Source organism: Gracilinanus agilis, chromosome 2, assembly GCF_016433145.1.
Source record: "Gracilinanus agilis isolate LMUSP501 chromosome 2, AgileGrace, whole genome shotgun sequence".
NCBI classification, from domain to species: Eukaryota; Metazoa; Chordata; class Mammalia; order Didelphimorphia; family Didelphidae; genus Gracilinanus; species Gracilinanus agilis.
In genome coordinates, this window is record NC_058131.1 from 653,428,368 (window position 1) to 653,447,935 (window position 19,568).

The 19,568-nt window shown below is 38.8% G+C and overlaps 1 protein-coding gene across 1 annotated transcript in view; it reads left to right on the forward strand.

Moving 5' to 3' along the window:
* The window catches only part of ARHGAP22 (Rho GTPase activating protein 22), a 338,996-nt gene that overhangs the window by 28,592 nt on the left and 290,836 nt on the right, over positions 1 to 19,568 (forward strand). Inside the window, exon 2 of the mRNA XM_044665779.1 lies at positions 10,775 to 10,974. Coding sequence (XP_044521714.1) covers positions 10,775 to 10,974 — 200 coding nt within the window. The remainder of the gene's footprint in view (positions 1 to 10,774; positions 10,975 to 19,568) is intronic.

A 19,568-nucleotide genomic window follows, 5' to 3' on the forward strand; every position in this document is an offset into this window, starting at 1 on the left:
ACACACACACACACACACACACACACACACACACACACACACACACATATAAAAAACCAGGAGTTTGGACTTTATCCGAGAGGTAATAGAGAGGGCAGCTAGGTAGTACAGTGGATAGAGCACTGGGCCTAGAGTCGAATCTGAGTTCAAATCTGACCTCAGACACTAGCTTTGGGACCCTGGGCAAGTCACTTCACCCTGGTTGCCTCAGTTTCCTCATCTGTAAAATGAGCTGGAGAAGGAAATGGCAAACCACTACAGGATCTTTGCCAAGAAAACCTCAAAATGGAGTCACAGAGAGTCTGACATGACTGAAATGTCCAAACAGCAACAATAGGGAGTCACTCATCGTTCTTAATCTGAGATTGCCATGAAGAGTCTTGTTTTTAGGGGCATATATTTGGCAGTAGAGTGGAGGATGGGTTGGGGAGGGAAGAGATTTAAGGCAGGAAAGTCAATTAGGAGATAAATGCAATAGTCAAAGCAAAAGATCACTTTACAACAATATGATTAAAGGGCAATATGAAGATGATGTCTGCATCTGTGATTTCACTGATGCAGAGAATTCCTTGGAGTAAGTGTATTCCCTCCAACAATGCAGGTCAACAACTGCTATATCACGTATAGTGTTAGAGGGCTTTCCAGGCACTCTCATTTTCCCAAATCTAAATGCCAACTTTATCCTTTTTGCCATATTGCTTCTCCATGGTTTCTCTGTGTATACTTTGATACGTGAGCCCCCTCCTAATAACCATGGAATCATCCACATCTGAATCACTATTTCTGGCTGATTAAAGAAGATCTGGTTTTCCAGGCATATCTCTGCTTCATTCCTTTCCCTCTGAGCAACCAATGTCTCTCGTTTCCTTAAATGGAAACCAGGACATAAATCAGCATTATGTCCATAAACTCTCATGGCACCCTGTCCTGTCCTGTCACAAGGAATTGGGAGTTGTCTTCATAATAATATGAGACTACACTAATGCCAGCAGTGAATGCTGGCCTCAGGGCAGGCTAACAGTGGATATATACATATATATAAGTATAAACATATTTACGTGTAAATATATATATGGGGTGGAGTATGGGTGTATATGTGTATGTGTGACTTTATCCTTTCCTGATGTCCCAATATTCCTTTTTGGTGTTTAGATTCTTCCTTAAGGCCAGAGATTTAACATCTTGTTGTTTGTTTTCAGATTATGTCTCACTTTTATAGCATTTCCTAAGAGGACCCAGGGTCCTGAGATAGGCCAAGAGGTCCAGAAATATTTATCCCACCATGTGCTCCTCCCCAACCTTTTTGTACTGGAGAAATCAAGGCAACATGAATGTCAATGGAAATAATGATACCTGAAACTTACATGGCACTTTCAATTTTGCAAAGCACTTTCCAAAAACATGCCTCCGTTCTTTATCTAACATAATCAATGAATATATCTCTTTTCCCATTGACTCTGCATCACCAGGAAAGAAGTAGATGGAAGCTTCTCAGGAATGGCAATCTTTATCCTAGGGCATTTTTTTCTGCCCCTTTTCTTTCTCTTGTAACTTCTTTACTTTTAGCATCACTAAGGATGATCCTTCCAATGATGTTTAGATTATTAGCCTCAAATTTTCTTGGACCAAAAGAGAAGTAAGGCCTTCTTTTGCCTTATACCAGATGGTCTTGGATGGTAAGATCTATACTGTTCAAAAGGAGCCAGACCTGCCATAGTTCTTGTATAATAGCTGAGAACCCAATTTGGTACCCTTAATATTGTAGAATATATAATGTTCCAAGAGAAATTGTGAGGGAATCCTTATAGCAAATCACTGCTCAGCTTTGCCATTCCCACCTAGTGTCCACTCTGCTTTCAGTGCTGATCAAGCAGTTTCCCTGGATGTCAGTTCAAGTATCCAAACCAAAACTGGAAGCCCTATGAGTGCCCTGTGTCTGGGATAAAGGCATCTTTTGGATGCAAAATTCACCAATTTACTTAATTGAAAGGGGCCCTGCAGATGACAAGACCTTGTATAAGATAGGAACCCATACTGTTTCTTATCCTAATTAGCCCTAGTTCAAGATGCTCCGGTGTCCGATTGTCAAGAGTAAATGAGAGAATCACCTGGGGCATAACTATTAACTTGATTAATAATCATAATTATAGTTAGCATTTATATATCAGTTTGATGTTTGTAAAATACATCACACACTTGTAATCTAATTTTATCCTTCATTAACCCTTTAGGTAGGTGCTATTATTGTCTCCATTTTAGAGACAAGGATGTTGAAATTTAATTTCAAATGATTTAAATTTAAATGATTTGCCCATAGTTACACAGATATTTTATATCTGTTGAAAGATTTAAACTCAAGTTTTTTGGACCCCAAGTCTGGTTTTCTATCCATTTGTCACCTAGTAAAAATTTTGCCTTATCCTTCTATCACTCTTCCATCATCCATTCATCCATCTGTTCATCTTTCCCATCTATTCATTCCATCCATCCATCAACCATCTATCCATACAATCTATAAACCATCAATCATCTGTCTATCCATCTATTGATCCATCCATTCATCTATCTACATTTTATCTATCTATCCATCCATCTAGCATCTATCTCTATCTATCTATCTAATCTGGATAAAAAAAAGGTTCAGGAGTGGGAGTGTGGGAATTGTAATGCAAAAGTCAATTTGCTTTGCAGTGAAGGTATTCAGGACTGGTATGGATTGTACCGAGCTATAGAATAGCCTGACAGAGCATTTGGAATTTGAGGACCTGAGTTCAAATGTTGACTTTGTCACCTACCACCATGTTTCTATGACCATCCTCATCTATGACATGTGAGATTTGGGGGAAATGTTCTCCTAAGGTTCCTTAAATTCCCAAATTTATGATCTTATGAAAGCAAAGCATAGGGATGGCAATAGGCTTCACTGAGAAAGAAGTACACCCCTAGTCCATTCACCCTGTGCCAGTTGCCACAAAAAGTACTCTCTCCTCTCCTAAAGACTTTCATGCTGAGCTTTAGGCTTTTTTTGCTTTTACCAAAAATTATCCTCAAAGTATCAGCTTTCAAATTTTAGGATGTAGATGAAGTTTGATATGAATCTTTTGTTTAAATATTTACAGAAGTGAAGTAATTGATTAAGAGGATGTGCTTAGGACAGGAAAAATGTTTATTAATAAATAATAACAGTGACAGTAGTTTTCCTTTCTTTTGTGGAGCTCATTTCTTTCATAAGTAATGCCCATTTGCTCCATTTTGTAAATGTTAAATCAATTTGGAAGGTATGAGCAATACTTTCTTCCTACTCTAAAATGCTGTTTCTGTGGTTCTGCTTCAGGAACTGTTTTGAGATAATCAGTTGTCTTCTTAGAAACAATGGAATCACTGAGCTGCCCTGTACCAGAGAGTAACCTGCCCTGTAGTGGGGCCGGATCTCAGAGGTCACCCATCATCACAACGTTGTTTGTATTTACTGTGTGAGTTCAGGCCAGAAAACGTCCCTGTTTCCTTCCTTAAAGGTATACTGTAATTGAGGACAGGATGACACTCTAACTCCAGCGCCCTAACTTCCTCTTCCTCTTATCCAGATCCTGGCACCACATTTGGCAACCCATGTAGGGAACTACATGCTAATAAAGGAATTAATGCTATGGTTCAAGAAGTTTCAAGACTACCTTGAGTTCTCTCCCCCTTAAAATATGAGGGAAACAGCATCTTTCAATCAGTTCAGGGCACTGGACACTAATGGACTTAATATTCTGTTAGGTGTTAGGGGCAGCTAGGTGGCACAATGGATAGAGTACCAGGTCTTGAGTCAGGAAAACCTGAGTTCAAATTCCAATCTCAGACAGTTACTAACTATGTGACCCTGGGCAAGTTATTTTACCTTTTTTGCCTCGGTTTCTTCATCTGTAAAAACTAAGTTGAAGAAGAAACACCAATCCACTCCAGTATCTTGGCCAAGGAAAGCCCAAATGGGGTCATGAAGAATTGGATAGGACATGACTGAAAAGGACTGAATGACAACACTCTTGTTAGGTAGCATGGGAAGATATATATTGAACAAGTTAACATTCTAGGTGAACAGGGGAGGCTAAGTCTAGGAAAAAAGGAAAGAATAGAGTTACAGGCAATATTCATTTTTAGAAGTCTATCAGAAATCAGAGAGAAGAGCAGGAGGAGGTATCAAGTATTTAGAGAGGTAGTGTGCTAAAATGGAAAAAGAAGATTAGGAACTTGAAATCCCCTGTTCTACTATTTATGGTTTTGTTAAATTCCTACCTTCCTAGCTAGCTATGTGACCATTACCCAGTTATTTATGTGCCTCAGTTTCCTCATCTGTACAATAAAGATAATGACAGAATCTATTTCCCAAGGTTGTGAGTTTCAAATGAAATAACCTCTATAAAGAGCTTTGTATTTACATGAAGTGCTATATAAATGCTAGCTATGATGATGATGATATATTTATGTGACCCTGGACATTTCACCTTTCTGAACTTCCAGTTTCTCTTCTTTAATTTGATAGGTTGGACTAGATGCCCTCTTAGGTCCATTCTAATTCAAAATCTATGGACCTAATACTCAATCATCCCATGATCCATCATTCTGGGAGAAGTCTCATTAAAAGCTACAGGATCTGAGAGTTGGAAGGGACCTCTGAGACTGAGACCATTAACTATGAAGCAATTAATAGCCAAGTGCGTGGTTCTAGACATCAGAAGGGAGGAAAATGTGCTTTTTGCAATGTATAACTTGGCAGGAATCTTCACAAACTGTTTTTAAAAAATTCTTCAGTTATTAAAATGGATTGATATAGTTTTCTGTTTTATAAATGAGAAAACTGAGCCCCATATAAGTTAACTAAGGCAATAAAGCCCAGGATAATGCAGCTGGGAATTTACAGAATCAGGCTTATATCCTACGGTCATCCTTCCAAACTGTAGTACCTCGGTTGTTCAATTAAATCAATAATTTAACTGCGTGACTCAGTCAATAAAAGTCTATAAGAGCAACTAGGCTGAAAGGGTTGTCTACTCTCATTCTTCTAAAATCTAGACCAAGGATCCCTAAGAGACCAAATTGACCACAGCTCCTAACCTTTCTTCATTCGTGCCTTTGGGCCTTTGAAGATAGTGGCAAGCAAGGAAGCTCTTGTTAAAATTCTAGCAGTTGTGAAGGAGACCCAGGCCCAGATCCATCTCTAATTCACTCTATACCCCCTACACTTTCCCCCATATAGCCTTCTGTCAAGATTTCTCTGGCTCTACTCCTCTACGCATTTTCTGTGCCTGTCCCATCCTCCCCAGTCTTCTCCATCCGTATCAATCAATCAGCATAGTTTATTCAGTAGTTACTATAAGCCCCAGGTCCTATGCCCGGCACTCAGGAATGAAAGAAAGAAGTCCAACATACCAGAAACCATACTAGATCCTGAGGGGAAGAATAAGAAATAGGGCATTCCCAGGTTGGGACAGACTCTCTGAAGCAGGCAGTCTAGATTCCATGATACCAGGTCACAGGGCAGTTTCTGGGGAGAATTGGCCACCACTGTTCCTTCTCCCTGTCCTTCAAGGATTATATATAGAAAAATCCCACAAGAGAGGGATCCTGATTTTGTTGCTGTTCGGTTGTTTCAGTAATGTCTAAGTCTTTGTGACCCCTTCTGGAGTTTTCTTGACAAGATACTGGAAAGAGTTGCCATTTCCTTCCCCAACTCTCTCTGCAGGGAGACTTGCCCAGTGTCACACTGATAAGTATCCGAGGTCAGACTTGAACTTAGATCTTCCTGACTCCAGATCCAGAGCTCTACCTACCACCATGTCCAGCCAGTTGCCTCTTTGGTACTGATCAGGCCTCCATAAAGACAGGTTCCGGGCTAGGGTGGCCAGGATAAAATAAGGGATGAAGCAGCTGCAGAAAACCATTTTGGGGATTCTTTCCTTGTTCCTTCTGATTCTTTTTTGGGGATTCCAAAATATACTCCCCACTATTGCAACAGAAATACGGGTGGAAAGACTCAGCTGCTCTCCCTTCCCATGAGACGCAGCCCCTGGAGGGAGAGCAGATTTCAACAACATTTTTCAGCAAGCATTAAGGTTGTTTGGTTTGGATAGATTGTGGGAGGCACCAGTTTATGGGTCAGAGGACTTTCACAGACCCAGGAGGAAAAGCTAGCATAAAAATAAGAACAGCCCCAGGTCCCATTCCCCAGAACTCACATTGGGAAATGTTGAGAGGAAGTTGATCAGGGTCTGTCTTGAGCAATCACTGATCAGGGTTGAATATTTTAGGACACAGATGAGCTGATATATGTTTTGATGGGCTTGTGGGTCAGAAAGGAAGGGACTCTTAGAATGTCATTTATTAATGTAGATATATTTCTTAAGTGCATCCTCATCCACTCAAAAGATGAATATATCTCCTCTTAAGTCTGCATTTCCTCCTTGTTTGAAGGCTACTCATCTTGCATAACATCCAAGAATCAAGTCAATGGAAAAGGACTACAACCTTAGGGCCACCAGAATCTGAAAAAAAATCAGAATAATAGGTCATTGAGTGAGGTTGGAATAGCAGAGAGGGCTTTCAAACTGAGAAAAGCAGAGAATAGTGCAATGGAAAATGCATGGCTTTGAAGTCTGAGGATCTCAGCTGGAATCAAAGCTCTGCTCCGTCTTGACAATTCACCTTTATATAATCCTTCTAAGGTGGGCAAAACAATTTCATGGACACTATCTCAACTGGCTCCTACAATCCTGTAGGGGAAGGGGCTATTATTATCTCTGTTTTAATCATCTTGAAAATTGAAGTTATGTAACTTAGTCAGGGTGACACAATAAATAAGAGTATGAGGCAGCATTTAAAGCCAGTACTACTTGTGTGACTTTAAATAAATCAACTTAGCTCTCTAGGCCTCTCTCAGGTATCTCTGTAACATGAAAAGATCAGTCTGGATCAGGGGTTCTAGAACTTATTTTAATATTTTGGTAACTCCATTTTAATATGATTGGTTCCCTTTATAATCCAATGTTCTATTTTTATTAAAATACTTAAAATAAAATCTAAGATTTTACTTATTGTTTTAAAAAAACATTATTCTGAGGAGTCCAGAGGCTTCACCAGATGGCCAGGGGAGTCAATGACCCAAAAAACTTTAGAACCCCAGTAGATGATTTCAAAGTTCCCTTCTACCATCTGTGTTCCCATGATCTAGAGCAGTGATGGGCAAACTTTTAAAGAGGGGGCCAAAGGAAAGGAAATGCTCATCTGACAGTCTGTTTCTAAGGCAACTCTTGAAGTTTCATCGTATTGTATCCTACTCATCGTATTTGTCAGATTAGGAATAATGTCGCCTGGCCAGATAGAACATTTCAGGGGGCCACATCTGGCCCGTGGGCCATAGTTTGCCCATCATTGATCTAGAATATTATATCAGAAGGCAATAAGGAACACTGCGGGATAGTCCAATTGTGAAATCTGCTCTGGAAATGAGCAGCATCACTTTCAAAAAGAGATATTTAAAGGAGGCAGCTGGGTAGCTCAGTGGAGTGAGAGTCAGGCCTAGAGACAGGAGGTCCTAGGTTCAAATCTGGCCTCAGACACTTCCCAGCTGTGTAACCCTGGGCAAGTCACTCGACCCCCATTGCCCACCCTTACCAATCTTCCACCTATGAGACAATACACCAAAGTACAAGAGTTTAAAAAAATCTAAAAAAAAAATTATAAAAAAATAAAAAAAGAGATATTTAAAGAAGATGATGAACATGTCTATTTGTGAACTAATTTTAGTTTAGAACTTTAGAGCTAAGAGGGATCTCAGAGGTCTGCTCATTTGACCAATGAGAAAACTGAAACCAGAAGAAGTGAGTGGTTGTAGTCCATGCTACACATTTATACAGCTAGTAAGGAGCAGACCCCAGCTTTTATTTATCCAGCATCTTTTAAATTTAAAGCTCCTATGTTTCTTTACCAATAGCTTTGGTAGTGAACTGGTAGCAAAGAAAGTTTTCCCCTCTCCTTCTTGGAAAGAAGTGAAGATCTAAGAGTATAAAACATTGAGCCCTTTTTAGTGAGGTGCATGGAGCATAGGGGATACTGAATTTTGTTGTTGGTCAGTCATTTCAGTTACGTCTAACCCATTTGTGGTCTTCTTGGCAGTTACTGGAAGAGTTTGCATTTCCTTCTCTAGCTCATTTGACAGATAAGGAAAATGAGACAAATAGGGTTAAATGACTTGCCCAGGGTCACACAACTCGTGTCTGAAATCAGATCTGAATTCCTGTCTTCCTGCCTCCAAGCCAAACACTCTTTCTACTGTGTCATTTATCTGCTTCCTGTGGAACATAGGAGGTACTGAACAGATAGAGATGCTGATTAATTGATTGACTGTTCTACTCAACATCCTGATTACTTTCCAAAATGAAACACCCCTCCCTTATACGTATTGTTTCCCAGGAACTGTTTAGCTTTTTTTTTAATTCTTGTGCGCAACCTTTATCACCATGTCCAACCAATAAAAAACAATTAATGATTCTCATTCATTTGCTTTTTCATTTAGAGAACATTAAGATCAAAGAAGAATCAGGAATCCCCAAATGAATTCAGGTTGAGAGAGAGAACAGAAAGTTTTGGTTCAGAAGAGGACAAGGACCCAAAAGGGAAGAAATTTATATTTGAGGAATCCAGTGAAATAATGAACTGGAAAGTATGTTAAGGTGCGAAGGGCCACATAAACCTTCTAAGTTCAGTTTGAACTGGGGTTGGAGGTAGCAACAGGAGATGAGAAAGGGGGTGAAAAGATCTTGAAGAGAGATGAGCAGAGATGATCAGGCCAATAGACTATTTAAAAACTCTCTAAAGCTGTTTGCCTTATCTGTAAATAGTTTAAACCCATATAATCCTCACTGCCTGGGGAGTAAAGTAGTTTTTGTTTAGCTCAGAAAAAAGGCCCAAGGACAGATTGCTGCTGTAAGGACTTTACCATATGGTTGGGAGCAACAGGACATAAATGGAGAAAGAAGGGAAGGAAAAGAAGGAGAACCATTATTCTCCCAAGGCCATAGACACAAGAGACTCCAAGACCTAGGTGAAGACAGGAAGTTCATAACTAGATAGCTATTCTACTATCACAAAAGGCATTTCTAAGTAGAGAAAAAGAATTCAGACACAAATTGGTTTTGGGGGGTCATCTTTAAAATCTACTTTGTGTTTAGAGTGACCAGTAAGGCTGATCTGAGGGATCCCTAATTTTAAGATGAAAAAACCTAATTCCATTGATATGGTTGATTTGGTTGTTACATACAAATGTTGCCTTAATTGAAGAACAGAAATGAAAAGCTGCTATCCAAAACTGGAACACCTAGTGGTGCTGATCCTAAGTCCCAAATCCAAGGAAAAATCATTGTATGTCTACACAGAGAGAAGTTAACAATATGGTAGTAGTCCGAATTTGGGTGGTTTCAACTTTGTGTCAGCAGGGCCATAGTTGAAGGGGTTTAATATATTTAGAAAGAGCCAATTCACTCTGTGTTTTATGCCTAATATTTTACTTCCAGAATCATTCTGGAGTTCCTATCAAAACCATTCCTCCCTTCTTGGTACTGCTCTACTACTTGTCACCACCCCATCCCTTCTCACTAGGTACAGTGTTCTCATAGTACTCTAGTTAATCATCCTTACTCCCATTGTGACATCCTTCTGGGTCCATCTGAGATACTTAGCCATGTTTCTTCTTTCTATTTTGAATTAGAATTTACTTGTCCTATGTCTCACAAGGGTTCCAAATCTGTTTTTGTATGTCTTGGATTCCTTGGGCCATCTGACGAAACTTATAGAAGTCACAGAATAATGTCTTAAGTCCATTAACTAAGACATAAGGTGACAAAGGAAAGCAATTATATTAAAATGTGGTTGTGAAAATATTTTTAAAGGACACAAGTTCATGAATACTGGGTTAAAAACCCTTCAGATTTACATATGGCTGCTTTGCTAGTCTCCCATAAACTAATTCAAACTAAAGTGTTAATGATTTGATAAGCTACCCTAAGGAAGTTTATTTTATTTTAAAAAATAACCCTGGGCACAATAATGTTGGAACTTCTAAGAATGGATTTTTAGCTTTGAAAGCTTTCAGCAATTATGGTAAATATTTGGGAAAGAGACTTTTTGTTCCTTCTCCTCCATTCTTGCCTGATGCTGACTCCGAAAGTGATGAGACACCTATTTTCCAACATATGTCATGATATCTTCATGAAAACATGTGTTCCTTTCCTTTTTCCTGAAAGGTCTAAACCTTGGAGTCAAGAGGGGAAGTCACGTAATCATAGAGTATGGCCTCTCAAGCAAAAATGGTAGAGACTAATATTATTAATTGACTTAATACTGCACTCCAAATGATTCAAGATTTATTCCCTATGGGTTCCTGCTCTGGTCCAGATTAAATAATTTTCCTGGCTTAACAGAGGTAGGGTTCTATGGCCAAAAATATAATAAATCATCACCTATTGATGAGCCTCATTAGTCTGAGATATATTGGTCCTCAGATGACAAATGCACAGTCTATCCATTACTAGAACTGGGCTCCTTTGCCCTCCTCTTCAAACAACTCTACCTCATGCCAAGACAGTAGAGTATTAGTCACAATGTGTAGCTTATCTTTGGTAAAATGGGTCCCTCTCCTGGGACAGATTTGACAAAGTGAATTATGACCTGAATGGGGCAGATTCTTAGAAATAATAAACTCTCACCTCATAAAAGTGTACATGTTCTTATCTTCTAGCCCGGTCCAAAAGTCTAGTGATGGGAGAGCAAAGTGGACCCCCCGCCAGACCAGCTTCCCCCAACCTGTCAGACCGGGCACTAAAGTCCGGCTGGCTAAAGAAACAGAGAAGTATAATGAAGAATTGGCAACAACGCTGGTTTGTGTTACGTGGGGATCAGCTGTTTTATTACAAGGATGAGGAAGAAACCAAACCACAGGTAAGATTGTGAACATATCAAGAAAGGCAGAGCATCTTGGCTGTAGAGGCTTTTGCATCTATTGCGGTTTCATTCATACCATGAATATCACCTTCGTTTCTATGCCTGACTGTGCTGTTAAGCTACCGAGGTTTGGGGTCACATTGCACCAATGGAGAGAGATGAGTGATGATGGATTGGTATTAATGGGGTTAAAAAAAGGCTTCCTCACTAATTAATATCTTTAGATCACTGTGTTGTTTTCCCTAAAAGTGTGTGTTAAAGAAGGCTTAGGAACCTAAAGGTTAGGTGGAGAGAAGAGGAGGAGGATGAGGAGAAGGAAAAGGAGGAGGAGGAGCAACACACATTTCCATAGCACTTACTAGGTGCCAGGCATTGTGCTAAGCACTTTACAAATATGATCTCATTTAATCCTCACCACAAATTTGGGAGATAGTTGCTATTATTATCCCCATTTTATAGATGAAGAGACTCTCAAACAGAACCCAACTGACTTCCCTAGAGCCACACAGCTAGTAAATGTCTGAATCCGGATTTGAACCTTGGGTTTTCATAAAAGTCTTTAAATCCACATATGTACATACTCCTGACTAGGAAATCAGGTTTCACATAGAAATGAAGTTTAGAAAAACTATTTTCCCATTAAGGAAAAAAAAACACAGAAAGAAACTATTATGGACTTCTGTGCTGCACTAGTAGCCAAACCCTTGACCAATTAATAAGGGATGAATGACTCCCAATGAGATTTTCCAAAGTGGCTTTCCTTCCCTCTGCATTCCACTGAGTAAATTTATTATGACTAATGCAAGTTCTTCAATACATAGTTAATTTCAAAAAAATGCATTAACAGCAAATTTCATTTGTTTATTTATATAATAAAATACATAACATGTGACTATGAAAAAAATTAAATATTTCTTTGTATAACAAAAAATTTATCAGAACTGAAATTTTTTTTCTGTAGGATAAAAGTCAATGATAATAGCGAGGACTTAAAAAGTTCTTTAAGGTTTCCAAAGTGTTTTACAAATATTATTTCATTTTATCCTCACAATAGCCCAGGGAAATAGCTTCTAAAATTCTCTCCATTTAATAGATTAGGAAACTGAGGCAGATAGAAGTTATGATAGACTCTTCCCTCCAGGAGCTTAAGTCTAATGCTATTTTTCCTTTACCCTCCAAAGTAGAAGTTTTCAAATGTTTTTGGTCTCAAGATCCCTTTACATGCTTAAAAATTAGAAAGGAGCCTCCCCTCCAAGAGTTTTTGCTAATCTCGATTATATCAATTAATAGTAGAAATTAAATCATCTTAGTAGCATTATGAAAACAGGTTTAATCTCTCAGACTCTTTGAAAGGGTCATAGGGTTTCTCAAGGGTACTCCAACTTTGATAACCACGGCTACAGAGAAAGGAGGACTCAGCTAACTGCTCCAAGAAGCATTTGCAAATTTGGGAAATTTGTGTTAGCTTCTACTTCACCAAGGGCTACACCCCAGGAATTTTCCACTTTCTAGTAATACTTAAAGATCATTTTACTGTCTAGGACTCAACCAGTTTCCCTCATTTTTCATCATGGTTTTTTTACATAATAGAAATAGTTAGCTCCCGTGACATATCGCTAATACCAACTGGTGATTACAATAGCTCAAATGCTCACATTTCTAACTCTTAGCTCTAGATGCCAAATCAGAATTCAAACTGAGCAACATTTTATTTACATAGTCTACAGATTGCCTTCTTCAGATTCCTGGGGCTGCAGTAAAATTTTGTAGAAAGAGTACTATACCTGATTCGGTAGACCTTGGTCAAATCCTATTGGTAAGATGGTGGGCAAGTCACCTTCTCTGAGTCTCAGATTCCTCATTTCTAAAATAAGGGTGTTTGGGTGTATATATATATACATATATATATATTTATATTTAAAAAACCTTTGCTGCATTAGGGTCTCTGAACCCTAGCAGTGGAAACATCCCTAGACTTGGTATCAGATGGTCTAGGCAAATTCTCAGTTTGCCACTTTCTACACGTATGACTTTGGGTGAAGCTTTTAAGCTCTCTGAGACTAGTTTTTGCATTTGTAAATTAAAAGTGTGAGCCAAATGGCCTTTCATGTCACTTCCTTTTCTTAATCTACAATCTGATGGCTTTATTATGATCCTGGTCTTCATAGGATCTCCATAAATAAGTTCTAGGAATTCCGAGTAAGGGAAAAATCACGGTGAAGATGGAAGAAAAATCACCTGCCTTCTCATTTTGGATCATCCACAACTTTAGCATTGTGAACTTGATGATGTCTTTTTTAAAATTTTTAATTTTTAAAATATTTTCCTTGTTTACATATTTCATTTTCTTTCCCTCCCCTCTACCCTCTCCACTCCCGGATCCAAAAAGTACTTCTACTGGGGTTTACAAATGTTATCACTAATTCTTATGCCTATTTCCATATTATTCATTTTTGCAATAGAGCAGTCTTTTAAAATCAAAACCCCAAATTTGATGTTGTCTTTTCATGCCTCTAAGCTTTGATTTGATTTTCACATCTATAAAATGGGCATGAGAACTCTGGTCCTGCCTATCTGACCAGAAATGAAAAACAAAGATCAGGTGTGATGGTGGATCCCGATGGACTTTGTGAGGGTCTGTTTAAAGGTAAGGTAGCATCATTCGGCTGAATTAGTGTCTCAATCTAGATTGATGTTTTGTCTAACAATGGACTCAATACAGGCCAAATGACCTTGTACAGTAGTTTTTTTCTTCTAGAAGTACCCTGATTTCCCCTTCCTGGCAAAGCAACACTGTTATTGCTGGATCACTAAACAGTGTCAGCATTTGAGGGCTGCTATTTTTCAAATTAATCCCATTACTCTATGATATGCACTCTCAGTCCTGCAGCTTTGCTGGTGGAAAACAAACCTAATTTCTACATAATTGCACATAATTACTTGTAATGGACTAATTCTAGATGTCTGGTTCCTGGAAAAATTTTACAGTGATTGCTGTTCACAATAACTAAAAATATCCATGTGGTTGGAATCTTCCCATCAGAAGGTCTGTGTTAGCAGTTGTAATTGTCAGGAGGAAGTAGGTCTGGTGGTTCTGTGAGCTGCTTAGAAAGGATGATAAATGAGGGTAATAACTCTGCCTATAGACTAGACTTCATCTCCAAAGCCCTTTTTGTGTTGACTTTCTCATCTCCCCAGCAAGGAAGGTTGGCAGATGACAAGGGCCATTATATCGAACTCTATTTCTGAGAGGGGAGATCTGAAACATGGAAAGAACAAGCGATTTGCATGCCATTACCTGGCAAGAAGGGGGAGGATATTTATAAAATTTGATGATCTGTCCCTATAACTCTTTCCATGAGGCCAGATGTCATGACTGTCTTCAGATAGAATCTAAATATTTAATAAATAAAGAGTTGGGCTTATTTTTTCCTGCTCTGAGAACTTAGAACATAAGCATGAAAAGTGTCTCCATTTCTTGAACAGCTATAAAGTCCTGCCACTTCATTGCATGCCAGTTAATCAATCCATCAATTAATGAGCATTTATTAATTGACTACAACGTGCCAGTTGATCTATTATTTTGCCATTAGCCTTACCTACTGTTTAATTTATTCCTTCACACTAATGAATTCCATTTTCCTTAGTCCATTAGTTTTAGTCATTAATTTATTATTTCATCCAGTCAATATATACTTATTAAATACCTACTATGTGCCAGGCACTAGGGCAAAGTGGTTAAAAATGATTTAAGAAGTTTATCTTCTCAAAGCATCTCAATATAGGGATGAGTTCATAAGAAAAATGCCAGAGTAAACAATAATAACTCCTATATAATGAAGCTAATTCTACGTTTTGCTAGAGGACCTACAGAAATAATATATATGTCCTGTTCTATCTGACCAAGCCTTAGGATAAGGCCAGGGAAGCTAGCATTCTCCATGTCTTCAATCAAATTTGATGAATTAAGAAAAGTTATAGTTTGGGGTGTAAAACAGGATTCCCAGATCCAAGCCAAGAGTCGGGGAGGCCTATAGTGAGAAGTGAGGTATAGAATAAAAAAATAGTCAGTAAACCAGGTAAGCAAATGGTATCTGAGGACCAGTGGCAAGAGGCATTTTTAGAAATATAAATAATGAGTTCTAAAATAAACAAGAGAGCAAGACAATGCAAGAAAAGATCATGTCAGGGACTAGAGCGTGGGTTCTTTTTTTTCTTTTTTAAGTTAAGAACCTTCTGTCTTTGTATCATATCTAAAACAGAAGAGCAGCAAAGGCTAGGTAATCCAAACCAAGTGACTTGCCCACAAGAGGTTTCTAGGGCCAGATTTGAACCCAGGTCCTCCAGACTTTATGACAGATGCTTTTTAAAAATGTTGATAATTGTGTACCAATATGATAGGTTCCTTTTTAAATCCTATGTATTTTATTTTTATGCATTAAAAACCTTTATTCTGAGAGCTCTCTCTCTCTCTCTCTCTCTCTCTCTCTCTCTCTCTCTCTCTCTCTCACACACACACACACACACACACACACACACACACACACAATCTAGAACTTGTGGGTGCTCACTTACTTAAGAGTGCCATAGTTTAAATGTGATAGGGAATAGGACATTTAGACTTGGCAGGAATCACTAGGAAGAGCCAATTGTCGAATTTTCATTGTGAGCATTGACACCTCCAAAATCAGCAAATGTCACAAATCATAGCCTGATTTATTAATTTTCTAGATTTTTGGATTTTCTTTTTAAACTCAGAGTATGGTGTGATTGGCCAGCAGGTCTGATTCCTTTTGTACACATAATCCCACTGAAGTGCTTTCCATTGTCCCTGTGTTAAGCATCTCATTACCTTGGAACACTTGGCATAGGAGGTAAAATCGAAAGCATCAATTCTACTGCAACCTACCCTGGTCAGCTCACGTCTGGAATATTGTGTCCTGCTCCAGATACCAGATATCATAAGCATCATTGAAACTAAAGCTCATCCAGAGGACTAAGAACAAGACAGTCAAGGAAAGTCTCAAAACTATATTCTAATGAGGAACCCTTGAAGGAAGTAGGACACTTAACCTAGAGAAGAAAAAGGTAGCATGACAAGAGAAACCAGCTGCTGTCACCAAATACTTAAGTATCTGTTTTGTAGAAAAAAAATCTCTTTTTGTGGCTCCAGCAGGTGAGCTAGAAACAATGACAGAAATTCCAGGAAGCAAGTTTTAATGTTATTTTATGTTATGCTTGTTATGTTGTGGTGAGATATTATGTTGTGTTGTGATGTTATATTATATCCTATCTTATCATATTATAACAATTGGCTACTGGATGGGCTGTTGTGGGGGTACTGATTGGAGCCTGCAAATAGGGGAACCAGTGCCTCCTGGAGCCACATCTCTGGGGTACTAGCCAGGCACCGGAGGGAACTCAGTGGTGCCGTTTGAGTTCTCTCAGCTGCCACTTTTCATCCACTGTAGGAGAAGATCCAGATTTCTGCTTCAAACCATTTGCCTCCCCCTTTCCCCTACTACCCCAGATTGCATGTCAAGGGGAAATACAGCTGAAAGGAGACAGGAATAAAGCAATAGATAAATGGAAATGTTTGCAAGTTACAAAGACCCTAATGGATTATTAGTCATGCTAAACGCCAACAATAAAGAACTAGATATCTTTTTGGGGGGGGTGCAGTGGGGAAGAGATGAGGTAGCGCAGCTAGGCAGCACAGTGGATAGTATACCAGTCCTAGAATCAGGAAGACTCATCTTTCTGAGTTCAAATCTGGCCTCAAATACTTACTAGCCATGTGATCCTAGACTAGTCACTTAACCCTGGTTGCCTCAGTTTCCTCATCTGTAAAATGAGCAAGAGAAAGAAATGACAAACCACTCTACTACCTTTGCCAAGAAAACTCCAAAATGAGTCCTCCCCCCAACAAATTTCCCTCTACCAAAATTCAGTGGGGTGGGGATAGAGGTGCTCTGGCTTTAGGCTCAAAAAGCTCGAGGTCATATTTTCAAGACAGACACTTAACTAATTGTGTGACCTTGAGAGAGTCAGTTAACTTCTTTAAATCAGTTTTCTCGTCTGAAAAATGTGGATCATGCTTCTGTTCATCTCCCAGGGTTGTTGGGAGGAAACTTAAAGAACACAATTATTATTAGTTATTTTATATTATATTTATTATATTATCGGTTATTTTTTTGTCTAGATTTGTGATTTTACTGATACGAAGAACTCTCTGGAGTGGAAAATGCCTGCACCTATGCAAATCAGGAATTCATTTGCTTTGATTTATACACCTACAGAGTTGCCTAGGGTACTCAGTGACTTACTCAAAATAACACAGTCAGTATGTGTCAAAGGCAGGATTTGAATCTAGCTCTTCCTATATCCAAAACTGGCCTATATCCACTATGCCAAGCTAACCCAAGTCATTGTCATTATCATTATGATTAGATGAAGAGTTTAGTAATTGAAAATAAAAACTGAGTAAATAAATATAATTAAAATAAAGTTTAATAAATGATTAGTTGAAAATTCTTCTAGTTTTCTTATTAAGGAATAGGCTATTAAGGGAATCTTGGTCTTCCTGTATCTGCTTCTCTAGCCCTCAGTTAAGCTTTTTTGAGCAGGGATAGGACTTCCCCCTGAAGTGGGCCCATTTAATCCTTTTTTATGGTAATCATTACTTTAGAAAAGCTGTTCATGAGCCTGATAAAGTACCTACTCCTACACAGCTAACTTTCTTCAGAGTATAACAGAATTATTTTATTGTGGCACCTGGTTGATAAAATAGATAAAGAACTGGGCTTGAAGTCAGGAAGACCTGAGGTCAAATCCTATCTCAGACATTTACTAGGACCATAAAACTGGGCAAGTCACTTAAACTTCTATTTGCCTCAATTTCCTCATCTGTAAAGTGGGATAATAATCACCTCTCTCCCTCACCCTGTCCTCTGTGTACCTCGTTGATATGTGTCAATATTCTTCTCCCAATCTCCCATGTCAACTAGATTACTATAATAACTGGCTCTTTCTATGCTACTCCCGGCATGACTTTCCTTCTAGAATTCATTAAAATTTTTATTTTATACCCTTAGCTCCTCTCACATAGGCTGATCTAATAGATATATCCTAGAACTACAGGGTGATAAACTTTGTCCTTGATGACAGATCTACTGACTCTAACTTTTTCCCTATCTCAAGGTATTCGTTTATTCTGATGCTGGGGATCCTCTCTACAAAGACTGCATTCTAGAGATGTGTTTTTGCAATAGTTGTTTTAGTAGGCCTGGCAGAGGAGAAAGTTCCTTAGATTCTACCCTCCCATAATGGGAACCTGGGCAAGTCAATTAACTTTTTGGTACCAGTGTGATACTTCTCTTTATCTCCCAGACAGCCTGGTTCATCAAAAATAATTTCCTAGATGCCATTTATTAGGAAATTTTACATCTGGCCACAGAATGGTAGCATCACCAGTTGGGGGACCATGATGGGGAATCTTGTGGGGCTTTAAAAATGGAGTTGATGAAGATGAAGGGGCAGAAGGGATGAGGAAGCAAGTTGGAGCTGGAGTCTGAGCAGAGAGGGGAGGGTGGCTTGTGGTGTAGTAATACTATGATGTCCTAACTACCTCAGGACCAGGGGCAGGGAATATCCCTAAATCTCTAGTGACTTATCCTTGATAGTTTTTCCCCAGGTCTCTTAGAGGCAGAAAGGACTGAACCTTAACCTTTTTTCTTTCTTTTTTTAACCAACTGGTTCATGGGTTGAAATTCTTCTCCAACATACTGAGAAAAAGGAGAGACTAGATTATAATCTCCAAGAAACCTGTAAGAGGATGCATGCATTTGTTTAGGTGGGAGGGAAGGGTTGTGGAAAGAATGGATCTATTGCATAATTTCTACTTTGTTATTTACATTCTTTTTATATCTTAATGAATTGCTGTTCAATTTGTGACTTGTCTATAAGTAGAGAAGGCTGTCCTGATAAGGATTCAGGCTATAATTTGCATAAACAATTACCAAATACTCCACATTGAGCCTGGGAGCAAAAAGTTTGAGAACCAAAATGGCAGGGGAAGGCAAAAATACAAAGGACATCTACATCTCCCAGGACCCACTCCTCTCTGCCCTACATCAATAAAACTCTCTGCCTTGCATCCTACCACATTTTGCAATGGAGACCTTCCTATCCTAGGAAATCTTAAAGGACAGGCTAGATGACCACACGTTCTGTACATTGCAGCAGATTTCCTCCATCAGAGACCAACTAAATATTAATCATTGAGTGCCTACTATGTTTCAGGCAAAGGAGAGTTGGGCTAAGTGAATACAAAGGTCATTTTCAACCCTGTGATTTTCTGTTTCATTTAGGCATTGCTTTTATGGCACCACCCCAGGTAGTTCTGGGAGATAACAGAGATAGGTATCTTTTTGTTTTGGAAGTGCACCAGGGAAGAAGATAGAGTTTGACTAGCTGGCCTCTGAGATTTCTTCTAATTCTTTTTTTGAAATAGTTACAAAGAAATATGGAACTTTATTTAAAAAGAATTAAGTCATGTAGCATTTGTTAAGCACCTACTATGTTCCAGACAC